At 40.9% G+C, this 11,554-nt stretch overlaps 2 protein-coding genes across 8 annotated transcripts in view; one reads left to right on the top strand and one right to left on the bottom strand.

Moving 5' to 3' along the window:
* LOC108241853 (ankyrin repeat domain-containing protein 10-like) overlaps positions 1-2,490 on the top strand; it is a 7,651-nt gene extending 5,161 nt beyond the window's left edge. For 4 of the 6 annotated variants that reach the window (XM_025008055.2, XM_017426310.3, XM_017426308.3 and 1 more), the window contains exon 6: positions 590-2,490. In XM_025008055.2, coding sequence (XP_024863823.1) covers positions 590-885 — 296 coding nt within the window. In that variant the 3' untranslated portion in view covers positions 886-2,490. The remainder of the gene's footprint in view (positions 1-589) is intronic. The other 2 variants (XM_017426311.3, XM_017426309.3) reach the window with 1 other exon arrangement.
* Positions 2,491-3,953: 1,463 nt separating this feature from the next.
* The window catches only part of cars2 (cysteinyl-tRNA synthetase 2, mitochondrial), a 10,367-nt gene continuing 2,766 nt past the window's right edge, over positions 3,954-11,554 (bottom strand). Inside the window, exons 5-15 of one of the 2 annotated variants that reach the window (XM_017426281.3) lie at positions 10,829-10,934; positions 10,669-10,749; positions 10,438-10,567; positions 8,304-8,437; positions 7,578-7,645; positions 6,266-6,332; positions 6,050-6,188; positions 5,847-5,970; positions 5,058-5,156; positions 4,776-4,982; positions 3,954-4,703 (exon numbers count right to left, since the gene is read on the bottom strand). In XM_017426281.3, the coding sequence (XP_017281770.1) occupies positions 4,617-4,703; positions 4,776-4,982; positions 5,058-5,156; positions 5,847-5,970; positions 6,050-6,188; positions 6,266-6,332; positions 7,578-7,645; positions 8,304-8,437; positions 10,438-10,567; positions 10,669-10,749; positions 10,829-10,934 (1,242 nt within the window). In that variant the 3' untranslated portion in view covers positions 3,954-4,616. Of the gene's footprint in view, positions 4,704-4,775; positions 4,983-5,057; positions 5,157-5,823; positions 5,971-6,049; positions 6,189-6,265; positions 6,333-7,577; positions 7,646-8,303; positions 8,438-10,437; positions 10,568-10,668; positions 10,750-10,828; positions 10,935-11,554 lie in introns of those variants that run through there. The other variant, XR_001808825.3, reaches the window with a different exon arrangement.

Genomic DNA, 11,554 nt, shown 5'->3' with positions numbered 1-11,554 from the left:
AAGGTAGCGGTCCTGCTGCTGGGTTGTTGCCCTCCTACGGCCTCCTCCACGTCTCCTGGTGTACTGGCCTGTCTCCTGGTAGCGCCTCCAGCCTCTGGACACTACGCTGACAGACACAGCAAACCTTCTTGCCACAGCTCGCATTGATGTGTCATCCTGGATGAGCTGCACTACCTGAGCCACTTGTGAGGGTTGTTGAGTCCGTCTCAGGCTTCCACGAGTGTGAAAGCACCGCAAACGTTAAAAAGTGACCAAAACATCAGCCAGAAAGCTTAGGTACTGAGAAGTGGTCTGTGGTCCCCACCTGCAGAACCACTCCTTTATTGAGTGGGTCTTGCTAATTGCCAATAATTTCCACCTGTTGTCTGTTCCATTTGAACAACAGCACGTGGAACTGTAGTCTGATGAGTTGGTACAGTCCACTTTTGGGGTCTGACATGATATTATCAATTTCCTCCAAGTTTAAATATGAAAAACAACTTTTGTCCAAGTTGTAATCCCTTACCAACCATAATGTAACCATGCTTCTAGTGACGATGAAAGAAGAGATTTTCTTTTAAACTCTGTGACTGTTTATTTCTTTTTACAGCAGATGACAGCACCAAACCCCTCCCCCCTCTGACCTCCGACCTGGACCATTCAAAGCCGTCTGGACCCTCTCACCCTGCTGATATGTGCGGCTCACTCCACCTGAGCAGCAGCCCCGGCAGTGCTGGCTCCCGGTGCTCCGAGTCCTGGAGGCTGATGGGAGAGGACTGCAGGGACTTCCTGCTGTACGGGCACTACCACGGCTTCGGGGACACGGCGGAGGATCTGAACGACAGCGACGGCTTCAGCTTCAGGCAGCCAGTCAACGGGAGCGTCCACCTGTACCATGGATCGTAACCGAGCCGCTGAGACCCAGGAGGAGGAGTTTCTCAACGGGAGCGCTCCTTAAATGCCAAACGTCCAGGAAAGGACAGTCAGCAGCAGTGTTAGATCTGATCTGAGCACATTTAACACCAAAACAAAGACTTGTCTGAGGTTCTGTTCATTCACATTCAGAGCTGTTTAAAAGTCTGGACTCAGGTGCTCTGAAGCAATAATTCCTCAGGATTTCTGAGGGTCTGTGTGTGTGTGTGTGTGTGTTAGCAGAATATGTCATGAATCACTGAAGGGATCTTAATGCAACACAAAAAGTAATCCATGAATGTACAACCCCAGCTCAGACAATGTTGGTATATTGTGTAAAATATAAATTAACATAGTAAGCAATGATTTGCAAAGTTCCTACACCTATAAGTTTTTCACAATGGAGCACGGTAAAGATATCAAATGTTGAAACTAAGAAATTGTTCCTTTCCTTTAAGCCGAGTAATAAAATAAGGTCATCTTGAATTCGATAGATAAATTTCAGACATCAGTCTGTAAACATTTAGGACCTGAGGAGAGCAGCTGCTGGAGGTTTTGGAGGGAAAGTTGTCCCATTCTTGTTTGATGGAGGATTCTAGCTGTTCAACAGTCTTGGGTTTTTTTTTTTTTTTTTTGGTTCATGATGCATCAAATGTTTTCAGTTGGTTGGAGATCTGGACTGGAGGCGGGTCAGCTCAGCGCCCGGACTCTCCTACTACAGAGCCAGGCTGTGGGAATGATCCAGTCTGTGGTTCTAAAATCTGTATGGTTTTTTTGCATTGGTAGTGCCTTTCCTGATCTTTAAGCTGCCCATGCCAGAGGGATCACTGCTCCAATCCTGGCTTTCCGTTTTGTCCTTAGAGCTCCGAGATTTCTGCAGATTCTTGAACTCTTTGATGATATTATGATGGGATATTCAAACTCTTCTCAGTTTTCTATTGAGGATCATTATCTGAAATTGTTCTACTATTGTTCCCAGACTGGTGAACCTCTGCCCATCTTTACTTCTGACAGATTCAGCTTCTCTACAGTCCTCTTACTGACCTGTTGTCCCTGGCCCATCCTTTTTTGAGATGTGTTGCTGCCATGACATTCGAAATCACATATTTCTTTCCTAAAAAAAAAAATTTGATAAGTTTAAATTTGGGTTATTAATGTTTGCAAGTCATTGCATTCTGTTTTTATTTACATGTTACACAACATGTCAGCTTTTAGTGAATTGGGGTTGTGAAGCAGGATGTTTTCAAACCCACAACTCTGTGGTTGAGTTTACAGCATCCTGCCTCCAGCTTTGCACTACAGGTGTGTGTGTGTGTGTGTGTTCACTCCTCCATCCAGCACCTGAACCTGTAAGTTCAGGCTGTGATCTAACCAAAGAAAATATGTTTCAGCGCCGGTTCTGTAGCTGAACTCTGTGGTTCTGTGTTCTTTCCCAGTACTGACACAGCAGAACCACATGTTGACCCATTCTGTAACTCGTGTGTGTGTGTGTGTGTGTGTGTGTGTGTGTGTGGATGTTGGGGTTTTCCAGCAGCACTGAATGATAGTTTTTTTTACTTTGTCCTTTTTTTTTTGGTCCAATAAAACCTTTTTCACAAACAAATATTGTTTTTTTTATTTGATACTGATCAGATCACAGTTTTTTTTTTTTTGTTTTTTTTTTGTCTATCAGTTGGTTGGTCTGTCTGTCCAACTGTCCACAGCTGGACATCTCACGGGTCGACGATGATTCCTGTTGGGTTTCAAGGTCACAGATGACCCTTTTGTTAAAACCTTGTTTTAAAATTTCACTATATAAAAAGAGATGGAAGTTGCAAATGACCTGCCACTGTAGTGACTGGACTCTGATGTGATTTATACAATTACAAAATGAATTCAGATGCGTCCTGTGAACAATCTACCAACCGTGAAGCTGCACAACAATGCAGTCATTTCAGCTGCCGGTGAATTACCTCCCAACAAGGAGATTATGATGTTGGTAGCATTGGTTTGCTTCTCCGTCAAGCAAGAATATTTAGAAACTAATGAACAGATTTTTATGAAATTTCCAGGGAATGATGGGATTGTCACAAAAAACAAGTGAATACATTTTAGTGGAGATCTGAATAACAACTGGATTGTACAAGATGAGATCCTCAGACCCCTTGTGAGACCATATGCTGGTGCGGTTGGCCCTGGGTTCCTCCTGATGCAGGACAATGCTAGACCTCATGTGGCTGGAGTGTCAGCAGTTCCTGCAAGATTGAAGCTATGGACCGGCCCGCTCGTTCCCCAGACCTGAATCTGATTGAGCACATCTGGGACATCATGTCTCGCTCCATCCACCAGCGTCACGTTGCACCACAGACTGTTCAGGAGTTGGTGGATGCTTTAGTCCAGGTCTGGGAGGAGATCCCTCAGGAGACCATCCACCACCTCATCAGGAGCATGCCCAGGTGTTGTAGGGAGGTCATACAGGCAGGTGGAGGCCACACACAATACTGAGCCTCATTCTGACAAGTTTTAAGGACGTTACAGCAAAGTTGGATCAGTCTGTAGTGTGTTTTTCCATTTTAATTTTGAGTTTGACTCCAAATCCAGACCTCCATTGGTTAATAAATTTGATTTCCATTGATGATTATTGTTATCAGCACATTCAACTTTGTACAGAACAAAGTATTCAATGAGAATATTTCATTCATTCAGATCTAGGATGTGTTATTTCAGTGTTCCCTTTATTTATGAACAGTGTAATCAAAATGGCCTTGACCAAAATTATATTTCTCCTAAACTTAATATTTTATTGCACAACCTTCTGAGGCAACGACAACCAAGGGAAATCTGTATCTCTGAGTGTTCTGCACCTGTCCGCAGGTATTTTGGTCCAGTCCTCGTGAACAAACTGCTCCAGCTGTCTCAGGTTTGAAGGGTTCCCCCTCCAGATGTTCAGCAGGATTTAGATCAGAGGTCAGAGGTCACTTCAGAACGGTCCAATGTTTGGTTCGGAGACACTGAAATAGTTTCACCAACTGAAACTATTTGATCAATCATGAAACAAAAAATCCATCAAAGAGATTTGCAAATCACTGCATTCTGGTTTTATTTACTTTTTACACAATGTCCCAACTTTTTCAAAGTTTACGGCTTTATGCATCAGGACAATAAAAATGATCTGGATTTTATCAGGTTATTAAAATCTAACCTCAAGTGTTAAAAAAACCAAAAGATTATTTATTAAACATATTTCTGTTCATATTTCTCCTGTAATGACAAAGAAGAAAGTGACAGAGGTATCAGTTTTCACTTGAACAGCTCTGTAATCTGTTTTAAGGCAGCAGCACTTCACTCATCAGAATTAAACTGAGGCTGTTCAAAGAGTTATCAGAAACACAAAAGCATATTTCTGTCATCACAGGTAAAATAAATTAGAGCCATATCAAGTTCAAATGTGAAAAGTTTGTTATATATTTTACATTATAACAAATAAAATCAGGTTATCACAATATTTTGAACTTCTAAAGCAATATTTAAACATTAAAGAAATCACATTATATGATAAATATATATTTTATAATGACAACATTGATTAATTGATGAGAAAAAAATGATTTGATTCTATTTTTTTCATTTTTGTCAGGGTGGTGGTGACATTTCTGCAGATGACAGGATTGTTTTTGTCCTCCTGACATCTTGATGCCTTTATTTTTCCTTTTCAAGTTTTTGACCAGAATCCATCTCAGATGGTTTCAGCTTCCTGCCTCCTGGTCTGTATGGGGAGTACTGCGCCTTGTCTGATCCAGTCTGATCTCCCATGTGGATGAGGCTCCTCGGTCCTGAAAACACAAACCCTAACATCAGTTCAGATGTTTCTTGTCAAACCGACAGTCCTCCCAAACCCAGCAGACCTTTATCAGAACCCCAAAAGGTGCCAGATCATCTCTGAGGGTGTCGCAGGCTCTGAGGAGGGGGATTCTGTCCGGGTGAAGTCCTGGTTTGTTCGAGCTGGGATCGTCCTGACGAGTGAGCGCGAATGCTCGGACTTCGCTCCTGAAACGGGTCAGCTGTTCCACGACGGACTGCAGGCCTCCAGAGCTGCTCGACGCTTCAGACTCCTGCAGGAGAGACACGGCCACATTAGAAGTAAAGGCACACACGAAAGCAAAGAGGTTCTGGAAAAGGCTTCGGACCTGACTGAGAAGCAGGTCGATCCCGAACACATCCAGGACTTCTCGGATGTAGGAGATCATGGCACCGAACACTGCAGGGCTCCGAACCGCTCCATCGGACTGAACAGAACACAGACACGCCAGAATACAAGTCAACTGGAAATACTGAAATGTAACTAGTATTTACTGGGTAGGTACGTACAGAGTACTTACCAGGTACATACCAAGAATGTACTGGTTTTGTACCTGGTACCTACGTTACATGACACAGGTCCCAAGATTGAACCTTGGGGCAGAAAGGAAGGGTCATACTTACACACTATGTACCCATTTTGTACCAAGTAAGTACCGTGTACATACCCAGTAAATACCAGGTACATGAGTGTCGCTTCCTGGGTTCCTGGAACTTATCTGGTAAGACCCATGTACGGACCTGGCTGTATTATGTATTGCTACTCTACAATCTCCAAAAAGCCTAAATCTAAGACTGATTGAGTAAAAACAATTTAAGATCTCAAATGACCTGTTCAGTTGTGTTTAGACTGAATGATATTCCTACTGTGAGGAACGTCTGAGCTCCAGAGTACGAAAGAGAGATGGATTTTGTCATTGTTGTCTCTGGAGGCATTTTCCTTCTTCGTCCTATGATGCACTGGTAATAAAATTCAGAGCCCCCGATTCCTGATGTATTTTTTGCTTGGGGTTTTCTAATGCTGCAGAAAAATAACTGAATAGTAATTAGGCGTTTCGGTGTTTATCACTAATGCCACTCTCTTGCATTCATCACCTGTCTAATCTGTCTGTTGTTACCATAGCAATGGGCTGGAGCTGACAGTTTCCATGATGAACCAGATTCATCAGGGCACCAACAGCTTTTGGTGTGTCAAAGTCATCCGCCAGAGATTTCAGCACGCTGGATTTAACCTCAGCCAGCCTGAAGGAACAGGAACAGCAGGTTACAGGGCGGCCCCTGGTTGTGAACAAAGGAACGAGACGTTGGAGGAGGTTCGAACCTTTCCCAGAGAACAGCCTCCTGGACCGGAGCAGTCAGCAGCTGCCCCTTCATGTAGGCCTGAGCAGCTTCCATGAAGTTGCAGATTATCTCCAGGCAGCTGCGAGCCTCTGCCATGCTGCTGTCACTGTAATCTATGGCTGTGGATGCAAACACATCATAAATGTGTCCACCATTCCTGCGATCATTCCAGAACCAGCTAAGCTTTTACACCTACCGGATCTGTATTTGGTCAACAGACAAAACATCCGGAACTCGTTGGCAGAATGAGACTGCAGGAAATCCTGAAGGAAAGAAAAGAAACTTCAAAATGTGCCGACATTTATACAGTTATTCTTAGGTCAAACAGGATTTTAATTGTCACTCCAGTTTCTCTTTATTTTAACTTCTGTACCTGTTTAAAAAAAAAAAAAACAGGTTGACACATCTCAATCCGTGTATGGTTCGTTCTTTGTTTTTTTTTTCGTTTCAAAATAAAATTGCAAAAACAAAACAAGCATGTTTTTTTTTTTCGTTTTTAAAACAAAATTAGAAAAATGTCATTTACAAAAATAAAAAAGGGGTACGTTTTGTGTTTTGTTTTTTTTTTTAACTGCAATGGTTAAACCAAAGACGAGCTTTTATTTTGTTGTTAATTCAACGGGACCTTATGGCGGAACCGGAAATGAAGACCTGAAGACCTCCCGGCACGTAACTTTTTCAGTCACCAGCAGGTGGCGGTAATGTACACCTTCAGTTTCTTGCCAACCGCCATTAAAATTAACAAGAAGAAGAACTTTTTCAGACTCTACCAGTTTAAAAATGGATCCGTTTGTTTTATTTAGAGGGAATCGACGCATTTCATTACCGTCAACAAGATTTCTTTCATATTCCAAGTAAGTCATTAAATCAGTACATTACCGCCACCTGCTGGTGACTGCCGGGAGTTCATGTCTTCATTTCCGGTTCCGCCATAAGGTCCCGTTGAATTAACAACAAAATAAAAGCTCGTCTTTGGTTTAACCATTGCAGTTAAAAAAAAACAAAAAAAACACACACATAAAACGTACCCCTTTTTTATTTTTGCAAATGCAGTTTTTCTGATTTTGTTTTAAAAACGAAAAAAAACAACAAAAAAACACATGCTTGTTTAGTTTTTGCAATTTTATTTTGAAACGAAAAAAACAAAAAACGAAGCACACACGGATTCATCTGCTGTGGCGATTACTACTTTAGACCACTTTGTGCCATTTATTTGATCCATTCAAATGTTCAGCTCATTGAGGACATTCTGATTGTGATTTCAAAATAAAACTTTCTATCATAAAAATTCACTGAGCTCTTTTCAATTCCTTCAAAAACATTGTTCTCTTTCAAATCTGCTTTAGTGTTCTTATGCTACGTTTAGCTTCCAGCTGGTATTTTGCTACTTTTATCTTTTGATAACTTTAGTTTTATTTGTTAAATTGAAAGAAACTGTCCCATGGTTATAAGGTTTTGGTTTCTGTTTGGGAACATTTGAAGCCAAGAATGATCTACGAGAACTTTACCTTGATAGTGATGTAGTTCTTCAGAGATTTAGACATTTTCTCTGCACTTCCTTTGAGGTGTAAGTGACCTGAAACATGACAAGAACTAGTCAGTTAAAGAGAGTTCAATACAATTCAGTATGTCTGCCAACACTTTCCCTAACAACTTTTTAAATCATCTTATTTCCCGTCCAACAGTGTTATCTTTGGGATTTTTCCACCGATTCAACTAAAGAAATATGGACAATTTAAATATATTTAAAATATATACACCCCATGCTGGCAAAATAAGTCGTAACGCCCACAGAAGACAGTACAGGAAAATATTGATTTTTACCATAATTGAGATATACAAAAAAGAAACTTACTAAAGTAGCACATAATCTTCCTAATCTGCCTTTAAATCAAAGTTTTCTAACAAGTATGTCTTCAAAAATAAGCCTTTAATTCTAATCCTATTAGTTTTCTTTGAAATAGACTGGTTTCTTTACATGGAGACTCCTTTGAAGAAAGTGTGACATCATTGGGAAGCTTGGGAATTCCTGACTTCATAAAAACTGAAGTTTTCAAACCAGTTCTCTCCTTAACATAACTCACACGCTCATTTTGAAGCTTTTGAGGTGGAGAATATGAAAAGAAATCTTCATTGTGGCTCGTTTTGAAGAGCGGGTCACATATGTTGGGATCAGCCTGAAACAATGAACGAATTCTTCCTGTGCGGCAGATTATTAGACATTTAAGATTCACCGGAGTGGAGGAAGTAGTTGGCCCACTGCCTGCACTGATGGTGGGCTTCACTCTGAGCGATCTCATTCTCGTGGTGAGGAAAGGCCAGATCGATGCCTCCAGAGTGAATATCCAGCTGATCCCCAAACACACAGCTGAAAGCAACAACACAAGTTCAGTCAGTTTGGATCGGAAAAAATGGGATTAAGGAAAAAGAACTGATTTGCTAATAGTTGGGGGGGGGAGCAAAACTAATTTCTCCAGGTTTTTATCCCCAACTTAGGCCATATAGAGAATGTGTTATTTGATATGTGAGTGTTTGCAGGAGGAAATGGTGCCTAAACGAAACCCAGATTTTCAGAAAGCAGCCAGCCTAAACCATCACATTCTTGGTGTAAGTAGAAATAGAAGAGTGAAGAGGTGAGAATAGTAAGGCTTTCAGTGCTACTGGATGAACAAAATTTGCTTCCAAAACCACTTATGATGGGGGAAATTCATTCTCCTCATTCTGAACCCTATAATTTAGATTTCTTCTATTAGTTTACCAATATTAGTAGATGAGGTTAGACCAGAACTATGGGCCTTGGGTGGTTTCTTGCTCCAAATACAATCTAGAATCAGACTATTGGCCCTGTGGAAAAAAGCTAAAATAGAAAAATTGGAATACATTGAAAAAGATGTAGGAAGGATGAGAAGTCAACTCCACACTCTCCATTTCTGATTTAAGAAAGCTCGTCGGATGAGAAGCGAAACGTCTTCAGCTACAGAATAAAAGTCCAGCTGGTTTTATTTTTTTAACCTTTTTTGAAAGGATGGGAAGATATTAATTTTGACAGCAATAATTCTAGCAACCATAGAAAGATTTAGGCTCAAAACTGTGTTTAATTTGTGAAAGCAAAGAGAAAATAACTTTTCTAAAAAAGATTAACTACTGTGTCAGCTAAGAAAGACCAAACCAGAATTGGATATCTTGAATACTAGATTATTAAACAGATCCTCTTTTGGTTCTCTGTTAACAGAAATTAAATCACTTTTGTCAAAATTAAGTTTATATTTAGAAAGTTAACTGAAAAACAGAACTTAGTGGACATTCCTGCCTTGAAGAAACAATGCAAGTTCAAATATTTAGAGTTTGTACCATTTCTTCTTACAGCCGCTAAATGGGCTGCATCAATTTTCCCCAAATCCGAATTTTCCTAAATTAGAAAACAAATAATCCCAGTCTACTCTGTCAAAGGCTTTTTTTTAGCATCAGTGCGATTAACGCCTCAGGTAGAGTAGTTATGGAAGAGTTGTAAACCACATTAAATACTTTCTGGAGATTAAAAAGTTAGTGTTTATTGCAGATAAACCCAGTTTGATCGAGGGATATAATTGGGAGGAAGACATCTTCTAAGCACCTAACTTTTCCAGCAGTTTGAAATCAACATTCAGAAGGCACAAACCGCATAATAGTGGGTCTTTTAACTTTTTTCAAAAGCAACGAGACAAAATCCTGGTATTAAAAGACTCAGTAAACATCTTTAATAGGGACGGGTGAATTCAGATGGGAAGCAGTCTGGACCACAAGCTCCAGTTCCTGATTCAGAGTAGGAAGGAGCAATTCTAAAAGTCCATCAAAGTTTTATTAACTCCCGATGTTACTCCTCTTTTTGTCAAATAGCTCAGATTTGGTCTGGTCTGATCATAAAAGATTTTTTTTTCCAGTCCATGTGAGCATGACTGAACAAACATGGCTTGTTAGGAAGCGCTGCAGAATAAAGCCTTCTCTCCGAAATAAAAACAAGGCGGCGTGACTTTGATTTGTAAAGTTTCATCTGAATGAACCACAAAACCTCTGGAATATTGTCTTTTGGACAGATGAGCCCAAATAAGGGATGCTTACCCACAATGCACAGCGCCAGGTATGGAGAAAACCAAACAGCATATCAGCAAAAACATACCAACTGTCAAGCACGGGGGTGGAGGGCTGATGGTTTGAGCTCCTTACAGTCATTGAGTCAACCATGAACTCCTCTAGAGGTAAATGTGAGGCCATCTCTCTGACAGCTGAAGCTTGGACCAAACAGGGTCATGATGCAATAGAACAATGATCCCAACCTGCTTCATGCAGATGTAAGCCTACAGAAAGCGGACTGGTTGCGATAAATCTTACCTAGCAATGGTGGAGCATTCGATGTGCCAGCCGGGTCTTCCTCTGCCCCATGGAGACTCCCAGTATGGCTCCTGAGGTTTGGACTGCTTCCACAAAGCAAAATCCCTCTGGTCTCGTTTATCCGAGCTGCCTGGAGAACCGAACAGTTGGTTTTACGATGAGTAAAGGAAATCTTCAGCGGAAGAAATCAAAGATGAATTTGTCTGGGAAGCCCTTCTGATGAACACTTACTAGGCTCTCCCTGAGAACCCACAGCTCCGACAAACTTCCCGTATCTGTCACCAATAGACTGGATGTCGAAATATACATCACCTGCAGCCAAAGAAGAACGCTAATGTTGACTCCATTACTGCTAGATGTCATTTTGTCAGAGCGGGAGCCGTATATTCACCTTCCTTTGTGATGTAGGCATGTCCATTTTGGATGATCCTCTCAATAAAGCCAACAATATGATGGACATTCTCAGTCACTCTCAGGTACACAGCAGGTGGAATCACCTGAACGACGTGGAAGCACATCAACAAGTCTACACACATCTAATACAAGCCTACACACCCAAACAGACAAGTTACATGGTGGCCATCTTGAATTGGGTTGGCCCCAAATAATCAGTTCTTAATGCACATCTGCTTATTATTTCCTGAAAGTGACAATAAATACTGTGCAGTGGTTCATGAGATATTTTGCTAAAAGACAGAGTTGATTCCAAAGAGTAAATTGCAAAGTTTTGAACAAAGATCTTGCGCAACATGTTAGCACCCAGAATAAATGTTGGGGATCAGTCTCATCTACTATCATACCAGATTTTCTGTTAATATCTGTAAGACTGACTGAGTTACTGTAAATCCATTTTTGTGTTTTCTATCGTTAGTTTGTTGCTGCAGCTTTCTTCAATCTTCTTGACTCCAATAATCAACCAATGCTTCAAAGTATTAGTATAGTATTAAAGTGATTTAAGTGATAGAAGAGGTTTGTTGTGTTGGCGTCAGATGAGAAAACAGTCTAATAGCAGAGTTAGCATTAGCATTAGCAGAGTTAGCATATTAGCTTTTTCTGCTCCGTGTCGGACTTCTTGAACCAAATCACAGACGTCCCCCTGGTTTTGGTAAAAGTCTTT

The sequence above is a fragment of the Kryptolebias marmoratus genome, linkage group LG1 (assembly GCF_001649575.2).
Source record: "Kryptolebias marmoratus isolate JLee-2015 linkage group LG1, ASM164957v2, whole genome shotgun sequence".
In the NCBI taxonomy this organism is placed as follows: Eukaryota; Metazoa; Chordata; class Actinopteri; order Cyprinodontiformes; family Rivulidae; genus Kryptolebias; species Kryptolebias marmoratus.
Note: the sequence above shows the minus strand (reverse complement) of the source record. Positions and strands in the feature narration are given on the sequence as shown.